This window comes from Oryx dammah, unplaced genomic scaffold, assembly GCF_014754425.2.
Source record: "Oryx dammah isolate SB20612 unplaced genomic scaffold, SCBI_Odam_1.1 HiC_scaffold_5, whole genome shotgun sequence".
Classification (NCBI taxonomy): Eukaryota; Metazoa; Chordata; class Mammalia; order Artiodactyla; family Bovidae; genus Oryx; species Oryx dammah.
The window spans coordinates 17,279,613-17,306,623 of record NW_024070189.1 but is presented as its reverse complement, the minus strand read 5'-3'; the positions used below and the strand labels follow the sequence as shown (position 1 = coordinate 17,306,623).

At 38.4% G+C, this 27,011-nt stretch overlaps 1 protein-coding gene across 6 annotated transcripts in view; it reads right to left on the bottom strand.

The window, feature by feature from the left end:
* The window catches only part of FAM172A (family with sequence similarity 172 member A), a 407,879-nt gene that overhangs the window by 79,056 nt on the left and 301,812 nt on the right, over positions 1 to 27,011 (bottom strand). The window contains exon 11 of one of the 6 annotated variants that reach the window (XM_040241519.1): positions 7,775 to 8,005. The exons of 4 other annotated variants lie outside the window; for them this stretch is intronic. In XM_040241519.1, coding sequence (XP_040097453.1) covers positions 7,986 to 8,005 — 20 coding nt within the window. In that variant the 3' untranslated portion in view covers positions 7,775 to 7,985. Of the gene's footprint in view, positions 1 to 7,774; positions 8,006 to 15,719; positions 15,815 to 27,011 lie in introns of those variants that run through there. One more of the 6 variants, XM_040241518.1, reaches the window with a different exon arrangement.

The following is a 27,011-nucleotide window of genomic DNA, read 5'->3' as shown; positions in this document are numbered from 1 at the left end:
TGTTTCATCTTGTTCCAAAAGGGGTTTGCGGCTTACAACAAGAAACAGGCAGGACTTCCAGCGATGGCAAGCTAAGAGACTGGCAAATCTTCTCCCTAAATACAACCAAGAAAGTCGACAAAATTGTCAAGTGTAACCATTTCAGCACTCCAGAAATCAACCAAAGGCAAACAACAACTTGAGAAGTGTTTATTTATGACACACTGCTGAATGACAGGTAAGAACAGAGGCAATCTGTGTCAGCGGCAGCATGGTGGAGCTTCCAGGGTGGAAACTGGTTATGAAAAGAGAGGGCTGACTTGACATGAAGTAGAAGGAGAAAAACCCATGGCTAAGGGTGTTCCCAAGCAAATAAAGCAAACCCAGTGGGACACTCGGAGAAGGCAATGGCCCCCCACTCCAGTACTCTTGTCTGGAAAACCCCATGGGCAGAGGAGCCTGGTAGGCTGCAGTCCATGGGGTCTGTACAAGTCGGACACGACTGAGCGACTTCACTTTCACTTTTCACTTTCATGCATTGGAGAAGGACATGGCAACCCACTCCAGTGTTCTTGCCTGGAGAATCCCAGGGACGGGGGAGCCTGGTGGGCTGCCGTCTATGGGGTCACACAGAGTCAGACACGACTGAAGCGACTTAGCAGCAGCAGCAGCAGTGGGACACTAACCATAAAAGCCCATGACCCTTCTCAATAGGGGCTGGGATCTTACTTGGGGTGATCTGCAGACCAGTGGATAAGTCAGATCTTTAACAGTGAGATCCTGGAAGTGAGAAAGCCACTGAGAGCCTAGAAGAATCCCCATACATCTCTCTTGTCTAAGGGAGTATAAGCACTGGATCAGACAGAAATCTCAGGAAAGTCCAGGAGAAAATAAAAGATTGAGGTGGACTTGAAAACTACAAGAACTTTTAATGCATTCTTCAGCTCACACATAGATTCACCCAGAGCCTTAGTGTCTTGGGATGACTGTGCAAACTCTGACGATTACACTATGCAGGCAAAGGAGTGACCTCTAGGAAGCCAGACTAAAATGAAAATAGGAATGTTTAAAAATTGCAGCAGTGACAATAACCCTGAAGGGAAAAAAAATCAGAATCTAGAGTTGCTGTCATTACTCCTATTCAGTATCGCACAGAACATTGTAGCCAATGCAGCAGGCAAGAAAAGAAATGAAAGGCATGCATAGTGGAAAGGAAGATATACATTGTCTTTATTCATAGATGACTTGGCCCTATATGAAGGAAATCACAAACATTCTACCAGAAAAATTTGGTAATAAACTAATAAATATATTTGAGTAAGGTCACAGGATGTAAAGTGAAGTGAAGTCGCTCAGTCGTGTACAATTCTTTGCAATCCCAGGGACTGTAGCCCACCAGGCTCCTCCATCCATGGAATTTTCTAGGCAAGAGTACTGGAGTGGGTTGCCATTTCCTTCTCCAGGGGATCTTCCTGACCCAGGCATTGAACCTGGGTCTCCCACATCACAGGCAGACACTTTACTGTCTGAGCCACCAGGGAATCCCGAGGATATAAAATCAATATGCAAAAATCAATTTTAATTCTTTATACTAGGAACAAACAATTTGAAAATGAAATTAAGAAAAGAAGTCTATGACAGAATCAAAAAGAATGAAAAATTAAGAGTATATTTTACAAAGAAGCATAAAAACACTAAAAAACACTGCTAAGAGAAATTACAGATGATCTAAACAAAGAACAAAGAAGAACTTAAACTACCTAATTTCAAAATTTACTATAAAGCTACAGTAATCAAAACACCATGGTACTGGTATGAAAACCAGATATAAAGATCAATGGAACAAAACATAAAATCTATTAATAAGTCTTCAGTTAGATGATTTTTTAGAAAGTCCAAGGCAATTCAAATGAGGAAAAGATAGTTGTTTTTTTTTAGCAAACAGTGGTGGGAAAATCAGACGTCCACATGTCAAAAAATCAACTTAGATCCTTACTATATACCACACACAAAAATCAACTGAAAATGAATCATACCTAAATGTTAGAGCTAAAGCTATAAAACTTCTGCAACAAAAAAGGAAATAATCTTTGTAACCTTGAGTTTGGCAAAGATTTTTTAGATAGGATGCCAAAACTACAACCCATAAAAGAAAAAGAATTATAAATCATCAAATTTTGAACTCATAAAAACTTCTGCTCTTCAAAAGATACCATTTAGAAGGAAGAGATAAACTGCAGCTGAGGATAAAATATTTGTAAATCACACATCTGATAAGACTTGTTGGTAGAATATATAAAGAGCTCCTTGAATAAGACAAACATCAGATTCAAAATTAGGCAAAAGGTCCCATCACTTCATGGCAAATAGATGGGGAAACAGTGGAAACAGTGACAGATTTTAATTTTTTGGGCTTCAAAATCACTGCAGATAATGACTGCAGCCATGAAATTAAAAGATGCTTGCTCCTTGGAAGAAAAGTTATGACCAACCTAGACAGCATATTAAAAAGCAGAGGTCAACAATTTGCCAACAAAGGTTAACCCTCTGCCAACAAAGGTCCACCTAGTCAAGGCTATGGTTCTTCTAGTAGTCATGTATGGATGTGAGAGTTGGACTACAAAGAAAGCTGAGCACGGAAGAATTGATGCTTTTGACCTGTGGTATTGGAGAAGACTCTTGAGAGTCCCTTGGACTGCAGGGAGATCCAACCAGTCCATCCTAAAGGAGATCAGTCCTGAATATTCATTGGAAGGACTGATGCTGAAGCTGAAACTCCAATACTTTGGCCACCTGATGTGAAGAACTGACTCCCTGGAAGAGACCCTGATGCTGGGAAAGATTGAAGGCGGGAAGAGAAGGGACAATAGAGGATGAGATGGTTGGATGGCATCACCGACTCAATGGACATGAGTTTGAGTAAACTCCAGGAGCTGGTGATGGACAGGGGAGGCTTGGTGTGCTGCAGTCCATGGGGTCGCAGAGTTGGACACAACTGAGCGATTGAACTGAACTGAGATGAAAAGAAAAAGGGGCACTTCACCAAAGAAAACAAAACATATGGCTAATAAACATAAGAAAACACATTTAACATCAAGTAGTACTCTTGCCTGGAAAATCCCATGGGTGGAGGAGGCTGGTAGGCTGCAGTCCATGGGGTCACGAAGAGTCGGACACGACTGAGCAACTTCCCTTTCACTTTTCACTTTCATGCATTGGAGAAGGAAATGGCAACCCACTCCACTGTTCTTGCCTGGAGAATCCCAGGGACGGGGGAGCCTGGTGGCTGCCGTCTACGGGGTTGCACAAAGTCGGACACGACTGAGGCAACTTAGCAGCAGCAGCAGCAGCAGCATCAACAACAAATTAAAACTACACTGAGATAATACCACATACCTATTTTATTGTTGTTATTTAGTAGCTAAGTCATGTCTAACTCTTTGTGACCCCCATGGACTATAGCCCACCAAGCTCCTCTGTCCATGGGATTTCCCAGGCAAGAAAACAGGGGTGGGTTGCCATTTCCTTCTCCAGGGATCTTCCCGACCCAAGGATCAAACCTGCATCTCCTGCTTGGCAAGTGGATACTTTACCACTGAGCCACCTAGGAAGCCCACACATCTACCAGGATGGCTATATTCAAAAAGACTGACTATACCAAGTGTTTGTGAGGATGTGAAGAAACCTAAACTCTCATACTTTGCTGCTGTGAATATAAAATAGTATAGCTACTTTGAAAAACAGTTCTCCAGTTCCTTAAAAAGCTAAATATAAACTATTACATACAGAATGGATAAATAACAAGGTCCTACCTACAGCATAGGAAACTATTGATATATTCAACATCTTGTGATAAGCCATAATGGAAAAGAATATAAAAAAGAATGTGTGTATATATGTATATATATATATATATATATAATTGAGTCACTTTGTTGTACAGCAGAAATTAACACATCATTGGAAATCAACTGTACTTCAATAAAAAAGATAAAAACAAAGCTAAGTATAAACTTACCAAATGACCCACACTCCTAACTTTCACTCCTAAGTTTACACTCAAGATAAATGAAAACATATGTCTGGACTGATTCATATGTGAATGTTCATAGCAGTATCGTACATAATAGCTCCAAGGTGAAAATAATTCAAATGTCCATCAACTGGCAAACAGATGGATGAAATAGTATATCCATACAATGGAATACCAGTTAGCAATAAAAAGGAATAAATTACCCCATGGCTGAATTTCATAAACACTGTAAGCAAAGTAAGCCAGACATGAGAGACCACATACTGTATAATTCTACTCATATGATATTTGCAGAAAAGGCTAATCTATGGAACTAGCAGATCACTGGTTGTCTGGGCTATGGGTGGGAGCAAGACTGACTGCAAATAAGCACAAAGAAGTTTCCTGAGGTGATGGGAATATTTTAAAATGAGATTGTGGGGATAACTGTGCAACTATAAATTTGCTTTAACAAAGTATTGAATTGTACATTTAAAATGGATTTATTTAATAGTACATAAATTCTACTTAAATAATGCTATTGAAAATAAACACAATCTAAAATTATAAGAAAACATAAAAACATTTGAGGAAGTCAAGGAAAAGCAAAAAATGGATGATAAAATAATGAATGAGTGTGATCAGTCCTCTTTAGTTGCTACAGGTGTGACGCACATTAGCTCTAACCTTTCAAAACAGCTAAAGCTTGGAGGGCAGTACATTGGGTATTTCAGGGGTTCCCAAACATGGGAAACCACCAGGGATTACAGATTACCTGGATCCCACCTTAGACATTCTAATTGGACTGTAAAAGGAAAGAGACCTTGGCTGCTCAGGTAATGCTCTTGTGGAACAAAGTCTGGAAACCGTGACAACAGCATACTGTAAGATTTTCATTGTTCATATGAAAAAAAAAAACAAAAACCAGGGAAGAACTGAATTCTGGAATGAACTTCTCCTACGGGTCCTCTTAAGAGAGAGCCTTGTAAGATGCAGTGGGTTACTGCCTCTAAGTCAGCCTCCTCCTGGCCCATTGTGGGGTGCAGAGACAGTGACCCTTCAGTCCTTAGGGCTGCCAAGGGGACCAGGACCCCCTCAATCCACACCAGGGTACTGAACAAGTATTATTCTCTTATAACATAGGGCTTCCCTGGTGGCTTAGATGGTAAAGCATCTGCCTGCAATGTGGGAGACTGGGGTTTGATCCCTGGGTAGGGAAGATCCCCTGGAGGAGGAAATGGCAACCCACTCCAGTATGCTTGCCTGTAGAATCCCATGGACAGAGGAGCCTGTAGGCTACAGTCCATGGGGTCGCAAAGAGTTGGACATGACTGTGCGACTTCACTTTCACTTTTCATACCGTAAAAAGCACTTCACCTAAAAGATATCTGTATCAGCTATAATGGGGAGTTTCACGTAATTATTTCTTTTAACAAGCTGATTGTAAAATAGGATACAATTTGGTTAAACATTTCTGCAAGAGACCAAAAATGTCCAGTTATCTATGACCTGGCTTCATTTATTCCACAGTATTATATATATAGGTATAAAACTCACCTGAACTTTTAGGTGGCACTTATGTCAGGTAATTTACATTATTTATTAATGAGGTCACCTTCCCTCACCATGGAGCCAAATTTGGCCAGAGGAGTTGGCCATGTTGCCCAATGAACGTTCCCTGATGCCTGGGAAGCAGTGAAAGGCCTTCAGTGTCCATGTCTTGAAATCCACCATTTTACATAAGGTTTTTAAGCTCATTTTTACCACAACATATACTGCATTGCATAATAATAAGCTTTCAGAGATGTTATTCATGTTATTTATGAGGAGTTGACCTTAGACTTAAAAAATTATAGTTACTCTTTAGTCTGAATCTTCCCCTCCTTCTCTATTTAAGTTAATTCCATACAGAGTGACTGGTTACGTGCCACTGGGGAGCATTAAGATTCTACTCTTCAGAATTTTTTAGGAACAGGAAATTTCAGGTAAAGTTGCTGGTATAGAAGCTTACCAATATGGAGTATGGCTTATGGTATCATATATTCTTTTGGTCATTTGCAATCCTTACTTAGGAGGATCTTCCTAACAAGTTTTCCCAGAAAACATGACTTTGAGAGGATAGCCTTGATAAGTACATTAGTTAACCTTTATGGCTCTCCACCCCATTAGTCACACCATTACAAGACAGTTACACCAACTACAGACAGTAAAATCATCTTACATATTAACTTCCTATATGATACATCAGGTTCTTATATCAGGAGCTCCTGTTTCAAATAAAAAAGTGAGGTTCTTGCCCATATATATATAACCACAATGTTCCATCTAACTGTAGAGAAATTCCATTCTTCCCTTAATGAATTTTTACTATCTGTGAAACTGAACCAAGAGGATTTTATTTTACTCTTCTTATATGGATATTGAAATCACCTTGGTTTACTCTGAAAATGAAAGAATGAAAGTGTATGAATCTACTTATATTCTTAAAATGCGTGTATAATCGAAAGAGGATTTCAGTGAAAAGTACCAATGTGAGCACAGCAAAATGAAGAAAAGTAGTTCATGACCGTTTAGCACTTATAGCTATAACAATTTAAAAAAGCACCCTTAAATCACTTTATCAGTTTAAGATTGATCACAAATAGAGAACTGCCTTCTGCTGCAATCCCCTAAGTCACCTTGTTAAATTCTGTCACGACATGTGCTACTGTAGTTCCACACTTTTACCTTTGCACTTTGTAGCGTGTGGCAGAGCAACATCGTTAACCACTGCTAGGCAGTGTTTACGTTAGTTCTCAAAAGGTTAAGAAGCTGATTATAGCTAAAATCAGCTTTGCCTGAGGCTTCAGGGGCTCTGTGTAATCAAATTAGACAGCAGGGCACAGTGTCACCTAACAGAAACCAGTGGCACTTTCTTCTCTGCTCTGACCCCTTCCCCCACCCTCCACTTTTTACTAGGGGAACAGCTCAACGCTTTGTGCTTTTACCGGATAATTTTAAAAGACTTGCTTCTAATAAATTTGACATGCCATCTCATAAGATGTCCACCTGTTCCGAAGTAATGACAGCAGGTAGAGACATTTTTGAAAAAAAATTTTGGGAAAAAAATCTTGTTAAAGAGAAGTCTACCTTTAGAGGGACTGAGATGTCTTAAGTATATTCTTAAAAGGCAGGTGACAACGTGGTCACATGTATTAATACATGATATTATTAATACAGACATTTCCTAGGCTTGGACAGACGGTCAGTTTTGCTCTGCAAAAACAAACAAACAAACAAACAAAAAAACCAACAAAAAAAACCGCATAATGGTTTATCTGCTTCCAAGAGAACTCAGAGAACTTTTAAAACCTGATAGATAACACATTAGCATTTCTAAGAAGCCATGGGTAACCCACTCTGCTGAGTTTCAGCTCATCCTCTCTCCATCTCTACTCTTTGAAGTCAGGCAAGGTGAACTATATAATGGACATGTTTAAGGAGGAGGTTTAATTAGGTGAGGAGAAGAGCACACCAGCACTACCTCAGAGACTCCCTTTCCACAAGGTTCTACATTTAAATGCAGTAAGAAGCATTAGTCAAATCCAAATCTTGCTACCGTTGAGCCTAAAGGGAACAAAAGCATGACCACTAGATATTTAAAAAGAAAAGCAATGGCAAATTTAAATAAAATCTAGACTTCTGTTCTTAAAAAAAATTCATGAATCATTACTAAAACTATATTTGACTTTCAACTTTCAGTTCAAATTCTACATATTTATTAATGAGCTTGAAACACAGAAACATCAGACATATGAGTGATTGGGAGAATGTGACTTTTTGCTAATGATTTATTCTGGGCAATAAAATCAAAACTTGTTATTTTAATTGATTAAGTCATAAAGAGTTCCTGGCAAAGTCAAATCTTGCTATTTGCACAGTCAGACAATTTCTGCTAATCCAGCAGTACTTAACAAATTCACATGTGGTTAGCTTGTCTTGCTGTAGCTGTATATCACATTTCTGTGCTGCAAGCTGTGCAAAAAAAAATCAATATGCCAAGTTTAACAAAAGGACAGGAAACATGATGTTCTCCTATATTTTCAATGAACCTCAAATGACTCTGCTGTTCATACTCAGTGCAATTTATGGCAGCGAAATGTATTCTTCAATGAAAAAAATCTACAGTAGAGTGAATTATATAAATTCAGGGCTGAAGTTCAGCCTTATTCCATAATAACAATTTATTTAGAAGATTCTGACATTTTGATTCAATGTGCATAGTATAATCACAAGGCATATTTTATTTTTCTTGATGAAGGCTAAAATAAATACATGCAGTCTATGTATGGTAATACTTTGACATACATGTTTAATTTAGCTTTTGCAGACTTTGTTAAAGAAAATATTTATTTGTTTATTTGGCTGGGTCAGGTTGGCTATTACATTTCAGGCTCAGTAGGTGCGGGGCGCAGGCTTAGTTGTTCCATGGCGACAAGTGGGATCTTAGTTCCTGAAACAGGGATCAAACTTCTGTCCCCTGAATTCCAAGACAAACTCTTAACCAGCGGACCACCAGGGAAGTCCCTGGAGACTTTTATTTGGATGGTCTCTTTTCATACGTGAAATATAGAATGGAGAGGCTACTTGGCAAAGCTTTAAATTATGACACTAAGGACAAAGAGTTGGTTAACTGACTCTAAGCTTTCACGTCTTATTTTACTGCTGCAGAAGTACACTCAGTGTGGAAGCAGGTTAGGATGAAATACTAAGAACGAGGCAGGCACTGTCATGACCAAAGGAATCAGAACTGTGGCCACAGTAGCTTGGTTGTTGTTTTTGCTGTTTTTTAATTTGAGTAAAAAGAGAATTGGCTTTAGGAATCTTCAAAGAGGCCATAAACATAGAAAAATAAGGAAGCTGAACAATCCACAGTTAAAGAGCTATTCACTTAAATATATGGAAAAGTCTTCGATAATTTCTCTTCGTTCCAACAAGCAGCAGTAAATGGATTAATGGGCCTTAGCTGGAAGCGCATGTCTGTGATCAGAACTGAAGGTATAAACTGTTGCACACAACACACTCAGAGGATTATATTTATTTCTAACTTTGTTTTCATGTGTTATTTGTAGGACACATTTCGTTCATACTTTAGCACACCACCATTTAAAAGAAGACGGCATTAACCTCCCAATCAGAAAATAACAAGGTAATGATTTTAAGTGCTGAATAATATTGATGTTGCTATAAATAATCATTTCAGTAAAATTCATATTCTTGTTTCAAAACAGAGGATTCAATATGGCCCAGAATACTGGTAAGAGGTTTTTGTATGGTTATTCCAGAGCTTGGGAAAAATGTACCAAGGTATACAAATCTTAAGTTGACTGTGTATGAAGTAGACTTCTTGACGTGTGGACACACAGGGGAGGAGAGGTTGGGATGAATTGGGAGACTGGGATTGACATATATATACCATCATGTGTAAAACAGAAACAGATCGCTAGTGGGAACCTGCTGTATAGTGCAGGAGGCTCAGCTCTGTGCTCCGTGGTGACCTAGATGGATGGGGTCGGGGGGTGGAAAGAGAGGTCCAAGTACAGCAGATTCACTTCATATGTACAGCAGAAACTAACACAACATTGTAAAGCAGTTCAGTTCAGTTGCTCAGTCGTGTCTGACTCTTTGCAAACCCATGAACCGCAGCACACCAGGCCTCCCTGTCCATCACCAACTCCTGGAGTTTACTCAAACCCGTGTCCACTGAGTCGGTGATGCCATCCAACCATCTCATCCTCTGATGTCCCCTTCTCCTCCTGCCCTCAATCTTTCCCAGCATCATGGTCTTTTCCATGAGTCAGCTCTTCTCATCAGGTGGCCAAAGTATTGGAGTTTCAGCTTCGGCATCAGTCCTTCCAATGAACACCCAGGACTGATCTCCTTTAGAATGGACTGGTTAGATCTCTTTGCAGTCCAAGGGACTCTCAAGAGTCTTCTGCATCACCACAGTTCAAAAGCATCAATTCTTCCGTGCTCAGCTTTCTTTATAATCCAACTCTCACATCCATACATAACCACATGGGAAAAACCATAGCTTTGACTAGACGGACCTTTGTTGGCAAAGTAATGTCTCTGCTTTTGAATATGCTATCTAGGTTGGTCATAACTTTTCTTCCAAGGAGTAAATGTCTTAATTTCATGGCTGCAGTCACCATCTGCAGTGATTTGGAAGCCCAGAAAAATAAAGTTAGCCACTGTTTCCACTGTTTCCCCATCTATTTGCCATGAAGTGATGGGACCAGATGCCATGATCTTCGTTTTCTGAATGTTGAGCTTTAAGCCAACTTTTTCACTCTCCTCTTTCACTTTCATCAAGAGGCTCTTTAGTTCTTTTTCACTTTCTGCCATAAGGGTGGTGTCTTCTCATTATTATTGAAAAAGTCATACATATAAACCCAGTTAGTTGCATGGCCCTAGTATATAACCTGTGTGTGAAAGTCGCTCTGTCATTTCTGACTCTTTGCAACCCCATGGACTATACAAGTCCATGGAATTCTCCAGGCCAGAATACTGGAATGGGTAGCCTTTCCTTTCTCCAGGGGATCTTTCCAACCCAAGGATCGAACCCAGGTCTCCCACATTGTGGGTGTATTCTTTACCAGCTGAGCCACAAGGGAAGCCCAAGAATACTGGAGTGGGTAGCCTGTCCCTTTTCCAGCAGATCTTCCAGACCCAGGAATCGAACCAGAGTCTCCTACATTGCAGGTGGATTCTTTATCAACTGAGCTACCAGGGAAGCCCTAGTATATAGCCTACTCCCAGGAAAGGAGAGAATTAACACTTTTGGAAAAACACTTAATTATTTTAAGAACAACAGAAAAGATCTATCTATTTTATTTCTGGAGAATGGCTTATTGCTGAGAAAAACTGCCTTGATATGTTATTGGTTTTTATTAATAGGTTTACAAGGCAATTCAAATTATTTTCCCACATTTCCATCTTTATAGATTTAATATTTTCTAGCTTTTTCTTGCCTCTCTAAATGTTCTTTGGTAATACCGCTTTCCTCTTTACTGGAAAGCAATTATTAATGAGATTTTTCTATCACTTTATTGCCGATAAATCAAATCTATGGATTCATTTCTGATAGAAATGCCTGTTTCTCTGTCCTTAAGGCAACACGGCCAGGTGTCTCTGGTATGTCTTCTTCAGACAGTTGATAATTTCTTTAAACCCAAATGGAGTGGTCCAACTGCACTTTTACCTAGCACTACTTCATTTCTTCATTTCCCTTCTTATCTGTCCACACAGGAGATTTCTTCCTAACTTATATACAATCCCAAATACAAGAATCTTTAAAAAATTATCCCAAGTTTTCCATTTTCCATCTATTTTATATAGGTCAGAATAAACCAGGTGTGGCAAGCTGAAACATTTGGTTTGTCTGAATTCTTAGGCTATGGAGAGCATACTTAATTCACTCTTAATTAAAGCACTAGGAGAGAATCTCAGAGCTGGAATAAGATCATGAAAATCATCTACCTACCCACTATTTAAACAATGAGAAGTCCTGAGAAATTCAGTAACTGGACCAAAGGAACATATTGGTTAGTGGTTCTGATCATTCCATACTCACATTGTGTTTTTTCAGTCCTCTGCAATTATTCTGCTCTTCAGGAAGTGAAAATTTTAACTTTTCAGTGCCCTACCTGTTTTGCTTAAAGGACTTTATTGCAGAAATAAAAATACCTTGGCTTCTATTTCTAGCACTCTAAATATCCATTTGGGTTCCTAGTGTTTAAAGAAAGCTCCCTTTCTCATTTTCTTTTTCGCCCTCTTTTCTGAGGATTTTAGAGTAGGTTCCTTTCTTCTGACTTTCAACACTAGAAGACACATGCTTCATTTTGATGTTTACCCATATCTACTTAAAGGACCTTGCCCTTTCTGTTTCAAATCCCTTCAGGACATCCATTTATGACTCTTTCTTTATAAAATCCATCTAATTACTGGACAACAGCCACATGCTACCACCATGACTTAATCTTCAGCTCTATTTCTTCATATCCTTCAATTTTAGAAACAAAGAACTCTAGAATTGAAATGGATATTACAGTTTCTTTAGTCTAATCCCTCCCAAATGTAAGAATTCCTTCTATTGGATTATTGAACAGTGGTCATCGAGTCTTTACTTGAATGCTTTGAAAGCTGGAAAGCTCATTAGTTTACAATGCAGTCCATTCCATTTCACAAAAGATACAATCATTATATTGAGCCTATTTAATTTCCATAATGCACAATCAAATCTAGTAAGTCTTTTGTGAGTCCTTTGGTGCTATAACTTTAAGATCTGGATGCTATTCCACCAGAGTTCAAGAGTGGCTCTCCCGCCGCCTGCCCCATGGAACTGAATACATACCAGCAACTTTACCAAATGATTCCAGGAAAATAATTAAAATTTTTATCTGGGTCTTTTAAATAAAAATTGAAAATCTTCAGCTGATGCTAATTCTACATTTCTCAAGAAACTAGCCTCAATGATATTTTAGTACCTATTTAGTTACACATATAGGAGAAGCTCCTATAAATTTTAATATATTAACTTTTATATTGCTGGAAAACAATATATCCATGAAACTTTATTATTAAAAAATTTTTTTTTTACTAGAGAAAGCATGTGCTTCCAAGAACTACACTCCTAGCATTTATGATGCACAATCCATGTTTTAGAATGCATTCCTTCTAACTTCATTGATTTCTGGGCCAAGTATCAGACTCACCCTTTAATACTTTATTTTGTGAACCTAACTAAAGTGGCAGGTATATATACCGTCTTACCTACAAATGTATACTCTATTTTGAAATAAACATAATGAAGACTATTATATGTTTAATGTGAACATAGCCCTAAGGCCCTGTGGTATGTTTTGGGAAAAGTCAATAAATAAATAAATATGGTCTATTTTTTAGTCATAAAATCCTGAAATTAAGCAAATATGCTAACTCTTTGGACTGGTTTAACTTTGAGATTCATTTTGGGGCTGGTTTTTAATTTGATAGGTTTGGGAAAGGGGAAGGCAGGAAGCTGAGGGGTGGATCCTAGCACGGCAGCTCTATAAGATGAATTGCTGTCAGGCCGACGCGGCTGGTTACAGTAATAGCTGAAAACCATAAGTGTTACAGGCTTTGAAGTCAGTTCAGCTTTGATGTCTTCCTCTCATAGTTAATCGTAAGATAGTACGGAAGAGGGAAAAAATAAGACTTTCCAATACTGTCCTTGGTGTCACTTCTCAGGAAATCCAAGCATGAGAAAAGACTGGTGTCTGTGTGAGCTCTAATAGCACCACATTGCTCTCTATTTTTAAAAAGTTTTAAATTACTGGTGTGACAATGAAGATTATTGGTTAGTTTGGGGAAAGCACATGGATTTGCAAAAACATTCTTATATCTGTTGTTAGAATATGTGAATCAGTCAATGGGGACGCATGTATTAATAATGACAGGTGGTATCACGATGCTAAATAGTACTTAGATCAAATTATACATCAGGCTTCCCTGATAGCTCAGTTGGTAAAGAATCCGCTTGTAATGCAGGAAACCCTGGTTTGATGGCTGGGTTGGGAAGATCCTCAGGAGAAGGGATAGGCTACCCACTTCAGTATTCTTGGGCTTCCCCTGTGGCTCAGCTGGTAAAGAATCTGCCTGCAATGTGGAAGACCTGGGTTCAATCCCTGGGTTGATAAGATCCCCTGGAGAAGGGAAAGACTAACCCTCCAGTATTCTGGCCTGGAGAATTCCATGGACTTGTATAGTCTGTGGGGTCGCAGAGAGTCAGACACGATTGAGCAACTTTCACTCTTTATACATATTTGGTTCTCAACCTTGAGGAATTTATCAACTGAGGACTGATAACACTGTCTGGAAGGAATCTTAGACACCATCTAACCCAAGACTAAAACCTAGAGAAGCTGGCTTGTTTTGGAAACAAAACATGAAACGGCCAAGTACACTCATGCACACACATAAATTAAATGAAGACCAATAGACAGAAACGAAGCGATTAGATTATCTTGTGAATTCTTGGCTGGAAAAAAGTATTCTTAGAATTTCATCTTTAGACAGAGCATTGTTTCCCTAACTCCAGTTATTTTTGTAACACCTTTATGCATTTTGGCACATTCATAAACTAACAGTACTACTAAAATGCCTAGTATTTTGTTTATATCAACTCACATTTTCAATTTGCCTAGTCCAAAGCAATAATATCCATTAAAAAGGCTTCATGTGTTATTCATATCTTTTTCTAATACATGTAAGAATAAACAATGACTAAAACAAAACAAAACAAAACCAAACCCAGTTCATCCACAAACTACCAGTAATATAAAACACTGAGATGGAGGACTCAAAGGAAGAATACATCTTAATTATTTCTAGTGGTACTTGAATGAGAACTATGATGTTTAAGTGTATACTCTTTAAGTATTTTAGATGTCCATGTGTCCAGTGACCCAGGATAACTTGAATTTTAAATATTCTTTTTTTTCGCCTTTAAGTTCACATGAAAAGCTCTGTTTTGCTTTTGAGGCCTGCCCCAGCTTTCTTCATGAGTAATAAATAATCTATAGTTAAAAAAAAATCTATAATTTGTATGATAGTACGACATTTAAGGTAGTAACAAAACAGCTGAAAGGGAAAGCTTCCTTTCAACTTTCTTAATAGTGCTGTCATGGTGCTTATTGCTTTAAAAGAAAAAAATAAAACTTTCCAGGTACAGAAACAACCTTATAGGCAAGACCTTGAGAGGAAAAGGAAAAGAACAATTAAAGTTCTATAATATTTCTTTTGTTTTGTGTTGGTATCATGTAATGAGATGAGGAAGAATCCAAAGCCAGATACTAGAAGAAAGGGGTAAAGTTCTATGATATTTCTTTTGTTTTGTGTTGGTATCATGTAATGAGATGAGGAAGAATCCAAAGCCAGATACTAGAAGAAAGGGGTTAACTACACCCCATGAAAACAAAAGGTTATTCCTCTGTTAAAGTTCTTACTCTTTAAGTGCATTAGAATTGACTGTAAACATAAACAAAAGCCACTGGTGGGCAATTAAATTTGAAGAAGTGGCTCATGAAAAGTGGAATATTCAGTATGTATTAGAATCAGTTATACAACATCTGATTTAATAGTTGGATTTTAAGCGTTCCTCTTATAATACATGGTAAATGGTCTCAACAAATCATATTCTGTAATGCAGCAACATGACAATTTCAGTGTAGACTACTAAGGCTTTGTAGGACAAGAACACTGAAGCAAACTAATCTGTAATCCTTTATCTCCATTAAAAGGTTGAAAATCTGCAGGCATTTGTAATAAGAACTTTAAAATGAATTTGCCATTCCCAAAGTCATCTCACTAGACAGGAAAGAGGAGCTTGGCATGTGACCACTAAATCTTGGGAGTGCAACACCTCGGGGTTAGAGGGCACCGATGACTTCAACAAATCTCACCAGCCAGGGCAACAGATTAAGCCAGGGGACAGGATGCCCTACAACCCTAACCTGTTAATACCTTCAAATTCCTAAGAATGACCTCCAGTCTGCTCTTTCTTATTAGTTGTTAGTTACACTAATTACAGCTTAACTGGTATTGCTGGTACCAGTTTTTCCCCTCAAAAGACATGCAGAGAAAGGTTATCTCTAATAGCTTCAAACTACGTTAGCCAAATTCTGCTGTGCACATTAGGAGCACTTACCTCCAGTTTTGAATGGGTCTTTTATAGACATCAAAGGAAAAGACACTAAAAGCAATGTGTGTTTGTGGATTCTATAAAGCATTTCATGTAGGAAGCTGTAAAAATAAGAACACAGTAACTTCTCCTGTGACTAGAACTTTAGAATAGGTTAAAATCAGGTAATTTATTTTTTATGTTTATTTTCAACATATAGGGGCTGGTGATTTCAAATATAAGGAGCTAGTTATACCTTAACCATGAGAGTGAAGTAAAAATACTTAGCCCATGAAATCCCCTCAAAATTTATGGTTTTTAGAAAGGGATAATGAAATGTCTATCACAGTCTTTTAGAATCATATTAAGTTCAACATTTACATTGATGTTAACCCAACATTATACAGAATTGTGCATAGATTCCAAAGCCCATTTACAAAAGATTCAAATACCATCTGTGAAGCTGCACTAAATTACCCTGTAACATTAATCTTTAAACCAGGCAGTAAATCAGAACAGAAACATACCAAAGAGATTTAAAGCAAGAGTCATATCTGAGTTATTGAGATTAATATAAATAGTTTCACATATAACAGTTGTAGGTTCTCAATATCATGTTTTTGCTTTGAATGAAACATATAAAATGACTTCTAAACATTAAAAATAAGTAATATCTAAAGGAAACCAGTGTTTTTTGTGCATAAAAAAAAAAACCTGGTGAAAATGATGATCAAAAAGTGTTGCTAACCTAAGTGAGCTCTGAGTTAAAAATAACAATAAGAAAATTTTGATTTTATACAACAGACACATTAGGGAGTGTCTGTTAACATTGTAAAAAGAACCTTAGTTTTACAACAGGGAATCTTTAAACCAAACCCAGTGTTCTTAAAAGATGCTGACCACAGAATTTTGACTTTGATGGAACTCTCTGAGAAAATGAAGATAAATAATTAGAGTACTCTGTGTCATCAAACCTAAAATGCCATTGATTTTCAGATTCTTCATACTTCACTTAGGAAAAACACTGCCAATTAAGACTATGACATGATGCTACCTTATCACGTGGACTGCAAGATATATTTAGACCTTAGGTAGCGAAAACTGCATCTTGTAATCACAGTGAAATATAATATTTTATAATAAACTGAATGGTCTACAATGTATCTAGTGAATAAGCTTTTTATATGTATCTGTGAGAGACAGCAATACTTTTACTGTATATAAAGCATTGAGGGGACACTGACCATATTAAAAAGCAGAGACATTACTTTGCTAACAAAGTCCGTCTAGTAAAAGCTATGGTTTTTCCAGTAGTCATGCATGGACGTGAGAGCTGGACTATAAAGAAAGCTGAGTGCCAACGAATTGATGCTTTTGAACTGTGGTGTTGGAGAAGACTCTTGAGAGTCCCAGTCAATCCTGAAGGAAATCAGTCCTGAATATTCATTGGAAGGACTGATGTTGAAGCTGAAACTCCAATACGTTGGCCACCTGATGCAAAGAACTGACTCATTTGAAAAGACCTTGATGCTGGAAAAGATTGAAGGTGGGAGGAGAAGGGGACGACAGGATGAGATGGTTGGATGGCATCACCGACCTGATGGACATGAGTTTAAGCTCCAGGAGTCGGTGGTGGACAGGGAGGGCTGGCGTGCTTCGCGTCCATGGGGTCACAAAGAGTCAAACACGACTGAGCAACTGAACTGAACTGACCATATATTTTCTATCTTCTCTGAGGACAGAAGAGGAGGAAGAGCAACTGATTCATTTGTGATTTCAGTTTGCTTGTCTAATTTGTTGATTAACTAAGACTTCTTTCCACCAAGGATTTAAGGCAGATGATGAGGAGATCATATACAATCAAATAATTAGGGGAATGAGAAAGAGAAAACCAGAACTGGGGAAAAGAATAAAAGCAACCAGATTGCAAGAATTTGTATTATTTCATTTAGATATAAAAATAACTGATGAATAACAAAATAGGTCCTAGATTTTTATTTTTTTCCATTGTACTTTTAAAAATAAAGCATAATACATTACCTGTGAGAGTTGAGGGACACTTTTTCCAGAAATACAGAACCCTGGTAATCCCCCCAAATTTCTATAAAACAGATGACAACAATATATTGGTTTGGCTGAAAAGTTAGTTTGGATTTTTCTTACAGAAAAACCCAAATGAACATTTTGGGCAACCCAATGTTGTTATGTGTTAGAAGATAAATACCAAATGAGAGTATGACCAAGAGAGATATTAAATACTGGGAAAAGTAACCTGCACATATCAGCTTAATTTGATGGTACCAGTGGATAAAGCAGGATTAACAGAAGAACTAGTGGACTGTCTGTGTGTGTTCAAATGTTAACACTGATCTATGGTACAGATCCTATTAAGCTATCTTAGGATATAAGTGAGTAAATGCCACCCTAGGACCCAAAAGCACCCACAGGAGTAATACTGCAAGTAAGCCCTCCGCACAGTGGAAAGCAGGAATCAGTAAACACAGCAAAATGACCCACGGGTCAACTATTATAGAATCACAAACTTGACTAACAGTCTGCTGATGGATCACTTCGAGTGTTCAAAATGTAGACTCTTCTTGTATTTAGACATCCCACATTTCTCTTCTCTGTGCATCAGATAACATAAGCATCTGATTGTGTCACAGCCGTTACATCTTCCAAGAGCCTAGAGAAACTGAGATGACAGCTGGAGTGGACAGATACAAAACCCTTCTCTGGGGAAGCGCTCTTCAACTCACACAGGCTTTTGCTGGGCTGTTAATGACCGCGTCCTGCCCCAGTCCCAGCCTCCTCATAGATATGGCTGGCCCAGACTGACCAGTCACAGTCGGTTCGGTCCTATTAGTTCAATCTCTTTGGTTCCAGGAATGGGTTCAGGGATCATCATGGTACCCCATCAGGGCCAGTCTTCAGTTTTCACTAAGATTCTTATTTGGATACTAGAGATTTTTCTCAGGCGTAATGCTGAATAGAAGATGCTACACCTACTTGTATCTACCCTCTCTTTCTGTGTGAAGACATCTCTGTCTGCAGGCAAGAAAGAATGAGGTCAATAGGCAAAGGAAAGTAGAGAAGGAGATAGAGGAAGAGTCTTGGTAACAGTTTGAGCCTTAGAATCTAGTAGTACCAGAAGCAGATTGAACCCTGGGTTTTTCCATTTACATTAATCAATAAATTGCTGTTTATTTTTGGTTTTTTGGTAAGCAGCTTGAAGTGGACTTATGCAATCTGAAGAGTCTGTACTAACACAGTAATTGAAAAGAGTAGATTATATTCTACTTTTTTTTCCAACTTCTATATTTATGTGTTCACATTTGAATTTTCACATATGCATTTAAATCTGTAGAATAATTACTCAGTAAATTTTAATAGTGGCATTTTTTCAAAATGTTAATACATGTTTAAGGGCAAGACCTGATGCGAAGAACTGACTCATTGGAAAAGACCCTGATGCTGGGAAAGATTGAAGGTGGGAGGAGAAGGGGACAACAGAGGATGAGATGGTTGGATGGCATCACCAACTTGATGGACATGAGTTTGAGCAAGTGCTGGGAGTTGGTGACGGACAGGTAGGCCTGGCATGCTGCAGTCCATGGGGTCACAAAGAGTTGCACACGACTGAGAGACTGAACTGAACTGAAGGGCAAGAAGTTTCTGGATTATCCATGTAAATGCTATAGGTAACTGAAAGGGTAAGCCAAAGTAATTTATACTGAGTTTTCTAATACTTTAAAATAATGAAAGGGAGAGGAGGAATAATTTATTCTCCTGATGTTTTTCTAGGCACAATTAAAAGTGGTTTGCATTGGCACAAGAGCTTGGTATGGTAAAAACTGGCACAGAAATGTACTGGGAAGCAAGAGAAAGCCGGCCTAAGATCATGGCTTTGTTGCAGATAATGCCCTGAATATACAGTTCACTAATAAACAATTGACAGCTACATACAGCTATTTCTCTTGGTTAAGAAAACAGAAGGCTTTGGACAACAGATGCTTTTTCCAGAATGAATTTTCATATTGCTTGAACTATAACATGTAAACCACTTTAAGAACTGACTGGAAAATAACTGTCATCTGGCATTACGATTCGAATGAGCTATATTCCACTTCAAGTTGAGTTATAAAGAACTCCAATAAAAATATCTCTGTTCTCAAAATAATTACTTATCCCCTACTTTCTAAATATCTTATCAAATTCCAACATAGTTAACTTTTAGAAACCTTAAGTTTTCAGGCTGTCTACCTTCAAGCTGTTCTCGGTGGTAAGGGTCTAAAAAGGCAGCTGCCGAGTGGAATGCCCCAAGCATGAGTCCACCCAAGCAGACCTCTCAAAATTATTCACCTAGTAACTGTTTTAGTATACATATTTCAGGTATTTTCAGAAGTGACATAAGTTCATAAGAAACAGACTATCAGTGCTGCACCTTAATAGACTTTTGACCTGTCTTCAAAACAAAATTTGTCTGCTGAAATAACAAGCTAGAAAGTGTCACTCAGTGTTTAAGGACACAGCAAGAGTGTCACGGGCTTCTCTGGTGGCTCAGATGGTAAAGAATCTGCCTTCAAAGTAAGAGACTGGGGTTTGATCCCTAGGCTGGGAAGATCCCCTGGAGAGGGAATAAGGGAATGGCTATGCACTCCAGTATTCTTGCCTGGAGAATTCCATGGATAGAGGAGCCTAGCAGGCTACAGTCCATGGGATTACAGAGTTGGACATGACTGAATGACTAACACTTTCAGGGGTGCCAAGACTTATGCGTTTTTTGATGGCTTCTGACACTGGTAAGTTTGCATGATCTGGGGGAAAAAATTTAATCTTTTCCAAATTCTATATATGGACAGGGAGGCCTGGCGTGCTGTGATTCATGGGGTTGCAAAGTCGGACACGACTCAGCGGCTGAACTGAACTAAGAACTCATTTTAGAAAGTTTTACAAAGATTGCTCTCTCTATATATATATCAAAGCATTTCAATATTCACAGATGGAACCAAATTGGACTTAATAAAGATCTACAAGCTTTAAATTTTATTTTAAAAAGCATTATTAAGCATTGCATTGTTCTTTATGCCTTGCTAAGTAGTTTTCAATAATTCTTAAGAGTTTTTGCTTGCTTGCTTGTTTGTTTTTTACTTCTCAGAGTGACTCTGTAAAGGGATATATCACTCATTTTTATTTCATATGAGAATGAAACACAGATGAATTGATTATTTATCTTAAATCAGTTGTTTGGTATGTACATTTACTTATTTCTATCTCCAGTATCAGGCACTAGGCTACTTACTTAAGACACTGTCTTTGGTGCCTGATGGTTTTTTCAATTAAACTCTTCCCAGTGTTTCTTATGATTTCTCAGTAAACATAAAGGAACTGATAGACAACTTGTTATCAAAGCCTAGCGGAGACGACTGACTCTTGAGAACAGGCCGGTGGATCTGCCAACTGCTAACTTTTCTAGATTTGCTGATCAGCAGTGCAAAGGCAAACCATCTGTAAGCTTTACGCTAGTACAAAATTATTTTATTTCTTGAAAGAAAGGCCTTCAGAACCTTGGTCTTAGTATTAAGACTGAGGCTATTTGCCATAAGTCAATATAAGGACCAGTCACCCGAAGAAAGATTTTGTGTCTTAAATGACAGCAAATCAGCAGAAGCACTACAATTAAAGAGATCATCTGTTATGTCGTCAATTCTCCTTAAGATCGATATGTTAATCTTTACACTTAATGTTGAGCAAATATTTTTCCCGATGCATTCTGAAAGATCCGTGTAATTAGTTTCATGTACTGAGTACAATCTAACTTTTTGCCATAGTTTTTGCAATTTTAGCCCTTGAATTTAACTCTCAGTTGCAGTAACTAATCATAGCCTAGATTTCTAGTCAAAACCAAGTCTTAAAAAAAAAAAAAAAAAAAAAAAACACCAAGTCTTTTCACTTTTTCTCCCATTCCTGACTTGGTGTCTCTCCTCTCTCTTCTCACGCCTTCCACTTAACAGCTCCTAGTCATCTTTCAAGTCTTCCTTAGCTCTAGTTATCCCTGTTCTCAAGGGCTTCTTCCTCTGGGTCCTCCTTCTATCCTTTCCTCTAACCCTGGCCACTGGTGAGGTGATCCTGGGTTTTTCTCACTTCTTTCATCTAGCCAATCTATATGTGCCTTGCCTCATTCTGACCCTCAGTGCCTAGCCCCTAACAGGTGCTTAGTAGATGTTTAATCACTGAGGGAGCATAGGGGATAATGCTGCTGCTTATGAGAATGTGAGGGCAGGGAAGGAGGGGAAAACAGGAGTTGGTTTGGGGCCACAGCAAGGATTTCTGAAAGATGGCCCAAAGCTGCTCTGCTGCACTATCCTTTTGCTTTTCACGTTCTGGTATAGCACCTCTGATCTACATAGCTCATATTTTACCTAATGTACTTAAAATATGAATATTAGTAGTAGTATGTACATGCACATGTTTTTAGAACAAATGAGAAATCAATCATTGCAGAACTGAATAATATTTGCAAGAGTATGGGCATCATAAAATATGTGTAGTCAGATAATGTAATTTAATGTACACGTACATTTGTGATCAGGACAGGTAGAGCTCTGTGAGCGAGTCTTAGAATGCATACAGAAGCAAGCATGCTGATTTTTAATACAAGATATTCCACTGAGTAACTGGGATTACTGCTGTCCTCATTAAAACAATGACAGAAAGTGTATATGTGCTTTTTAGTAGAAAGTGTTATTTCATTTAAATGTGGTTTTATTTCAACTGCAGTATCACTGGATCAACTGTGAGAAAATATTTAAATCTCACAAATTCAAGCACCTTCTGTTTCCTAAATGTTCACATGGTGCATATATGTGCACAGAGAATATTCACCAAATAAACTGTTTATTGACTAATGCAAGGAACTCAGTTCAAAAATAAAAATGATATATAGTTTTTATGGAGTGTGCCATTTCTGGAAACTCGAATAAGGAGGATAAAGATTCTTTCACTTTTCATTTAAAAGCGTAACATTCTTGTTAGTATTTTACTTAAAATTTCTCGGCCCAGAAGACAAAATGTATGGCTTTAGATTCACTACTCTAACGATGTGACACAGAAGCAGCAAAACATTCTTTTCTATTTTCAGGAGAGAAAAGACCACCACAATAAATCCCTATATGTAAGTCTTTTCCCACCTCTTCTGTTTAAATCTCAGAGGCAATACATATTTAGCAAGCAGACAGGTGCCATAAAAATATGTTTGAAATGAGGTAATCATTTATAATATTTGCATGTGTTTAATGACATGATTACAGAAAGAATGATTTACATTTCACATAGTGAGCAAACTTACTCAGTGTCTACTTAGATTTAGCAATGTTCTTAAAACTATTTATGAAACAATCAGTGTCTAAACACTTGCTATCAGCGGTTTTAGCTCTGCTTTTCATAAATATAACACAATCACAACAAATTAAAGGCAAGTCACTTGACTGTCCTGTTATATTAGCTTGATGAAATTACTGGCTGGCAATGCTTAGCAGAAAGTGACAGGGTTTTCTCAATAGGCACACATATCAATTTTTCTGGGGAAAGTAAGAATCATATCTTTATCAAAATTTCCAAAATTTTCTTCCTAAGATAATCTCACTGGTGAGAATATAGTTATTGTGCTCCTAAAACAGAAATAAGTAGCTACTGCAATTCTTCACTCCATAAAGTCATTCACTGGTAAGGGAAAAATGTTATTTTTCTTGCAAGTTTTCTGACCTAGGGACAGAACGCAGATCTGGGACCGTCTGGCTCCGTGGCTAATGCTCTTTCCTTTCCATTGTAGGCTTCCCTGGTGGCTCAGCTGGTAAAGAATCTGCCTGCAATGCAAGAGAGCCCGGTTTGATTCCTGGGTCGGGAAGATCCCCTGGAGAAACGATAGGCCAGCCACTCCAGTATTCCTGGGCTTCCCTGGCGGCTCTGATATTAAAGAATCTGCCTGCAATGGGCTGTATCCCGGAGTTGGGAAGATCCCTGGGAGAAGAGAAGGGCAACCCACTCTAGTATTCTGGCCTGGAGAATTCCATGGAAAGAGGAACCTGGCAGGGGTTGCAAGGAGTTGTATACGACTGAGCAACTTTGGCTTTCGACTGAGCAACTTTGGCTTTCAGACTTTCATCATAGCCCTCTTATTTAACTCCTTTGCAGGAAAAAATAAACAAGTCTCTCTGTGTTCCTACACTGCTCCTCACCGCTTCCAAACTCACACCTTATATTTTCTATCAGGAGTGGTAGGTGTTACAGGTTGAACTGGGTTCCCCTCCTAATTTATATCTTGAAGTCCTAACCCTCAATACCTTAGAAGCTGACATTATTTGGAGACGGGGTCTTTACAGAAGAAAAGAAGTTATAATGAGGTCATTAGGGTGGGCTCTAATCCAATGTGACTGGTGTCCTTATGAAAGGGGGAAAGTTGAACACAGGAAAATGCACAGAGGAAAGACAACATGAAGAGAAGATGGTCACGTAAAAGCCAGGGACATATCCAAGACTTAGCCCTGGAGAGAACCGACCCTGCGCATACCTTAACCTTGCATGGCAGTCCCCAGAACTGGGAGCCAATAAATTTGTTCTTTAAGCCACTCAGTCTGTGGTACCTTATTATGGCAGCCCTAGCAAACGAATATAGTGGGCTCTGGACAAAAAAGCTAGTGAGTGCTCAGTGAAGAAATAATATGAATAAAGGTAGGACTGGGCTTGCATTTGGGAGAGACGATTGCAATCAGAGCAGGAGACCAGGAAGGAGAGGTTTCAGCGGTCGCCACGGTATGGGGAACAGTGTCACCCCCTTCGCCCATTCCTGTACTCTATCCTTGTGGCCACAGTCAATCTGCAGGGCTCTGTTCTGTGCTTGCTTATGGAGACTCAGATAATTATTAGAGGCTTGAAACAACTTCAGAGATGATTCCTTTCAATTATACAACATTATATCGGTTTTCAGACAGTCTCTATTTAAATCCTTCAAATCAAAATCTGCCCCCTTACCCAGCTGTCAGTTGACAGCTAAGGAAGCAAACTTTGTAACTGCCTTCCAATTATTACAATTCCAACAGTCATTTCCCAATATCAGATAGTAAGTTTTCCAGCAACTGAGGTGACAGTCTTTTTTTGTTCTTTCATTTCTTTAGTTTTGGCTATCAGTCAGTGAGCACTTACTATGTAAAATTTCCTAAGATGCAAAAGAGTGATTTATGAGCTATAAAAAAAAATTCCCAGATGAGGTACAGTGAAAACACAATAGAGAGAAAAATTATTGGGTGTCTACTGTTTAAGGGAATTCCTAGGGGTTTCTTTTCACATGACCTAATTTTATCAACTCCCTCACCCTGTGGATTGCTAGACATTATTTCACAGATGAGAAACTGAGGCTGAAAGAAGTTATTTCAAGCAAGAGATGGTAGGTTACTGAGCTGAGATTTTTGAACCCAAAAGTTTGGCCTGTCTTTCAAACCATGCCTTAAGCTATGGGGCCATACTTCCTCTGGCTGAGAATATTTGTTAACAGTTGGTTTTTATCAGAGGCAATATGCATGTAACAAGAGAACTATAATTCTAAACCTACATGAAGACCCCTGATACCTGACACCTCATCATATTTACCACAAGTTGTCATCACATGTTTGTTTAATGTTTACATTAACAAATAACTGAATCTAGCTTAAATTTTAATTAGGCTGATGTTATGAGCTGAATTGCACCCCATAAAAATTTCTGTGTTGAAGTTCTAATTCCCAGTTCCCCTGAACATGACCTTATTTAAAGACAGGATCTTTACAAAGATATTTAAGTTAAAATGAGGTCAGAAAGGTCAGTTCAGTTCAGTTCAGTCGCTCAGTCGTGTCCGACTCTTTGCGACCCCATGAATCGCAGCACGCCAGGGCTCCTTGTTCATCACCAACTCCCCGAGTTCACTCAGACTCACGTCCATTCCCTAATCTAAGGACTGGTGTCCTTCTAAGAGGAGGAAACTTGGACTCAGATATGTACACTGGGGAGACAATGTGAAGAGACGGGGGAAGGTGGCCACCTGCAAGCCTGAAACAGAGACCCTTCCTTCAGAGCCCCCAGGAGGAAGCAACTCTGCAACACTTTGCTTTCAGACTTCTAGCACCCAGAACCATGAAACAGATCATTTCTATTCTTTAAGCCACCCGAGCTGCAGTACTGTGTTATGGCAGCCCAAGCAAACCAATATGTGATATATTAAAATGAATTCTCTTTTAATAAAATGGCATATAATAAGACTTGCCCACTAGTCAGTCAATAATATCCAGTTTTACAGCTGTTCAGGGGCATTATCATCCATTCCAAGACAACAATGCAACTTAACACAGCTTATACACCTCCCCGGTCAGTGCACAGAATTCTAAAAGAAGGAAGAAGAGGACTAATTATTAAACAGTATAGTTACTCCTTTGGAAAAGAAGAAATGATATGTTAAACAGGTTGCATAGATTTAGAAGAGAACATTGATTTTAAATCAATGGAAGGCCTCAATTTTTCATTTTCTGAACATAGTCTTTGGCAGGCAGTCAATATAAGAATCAATAGCAATAAGTAAAGCTGGTTTGTATTTAGAATTTTGTTGGAAGCTGGGGGAAGGAAACCTAAGAAACTCAAGTTCAATGCCAAAGCAGCTGATTTTGCCACTAGCAGAAATCACAGCAGGGCTCATAGCTAAAGAGTGAGGTGGTAGACCAGCAGCCCAACATACCAACCTGCTAATTGTTTTCTGGAGGAAGCCCCTTGGGTAAACCACAGTTTCCCAAAGCTTCTCGTTACATTTCTCTTCACTGGTTGTAATCATGATAATGCTAACACCTTGTTTTATGATTTTACTGAGTATCGGGGTAGATTTACTTCATGACAGATTATCTTTCAATTGGCTGGGGCTATAATCACAGGAACTGACCCTGCCTTCAAATCTAAAAATCCATAGATCTCATTTGGCTTCTTCAAACATGACAAGTAGGGAGAATACTACTGTGATACACAGGATTTTGATATTTTCATCGGCTTTCTAAAATTGCAAAGTAAACATTCAGAAACATGAAAATGATTTGGGCTTATATTCTAAATATAGGTTAACTTCACCGAGGTATATAAACACACTAATTGTAATTGTAAATTACCATGTTGTACAGGAAAACAGACATATGGCAGGTGTCTTCACTCACTGAGATACACTACAGTTCTTTAACATTAATGGGCATCTGATTTAAAAAAACCTAATTTTTTAGCAATGCCTTTCTAACTGATATGTTCCAATAATCC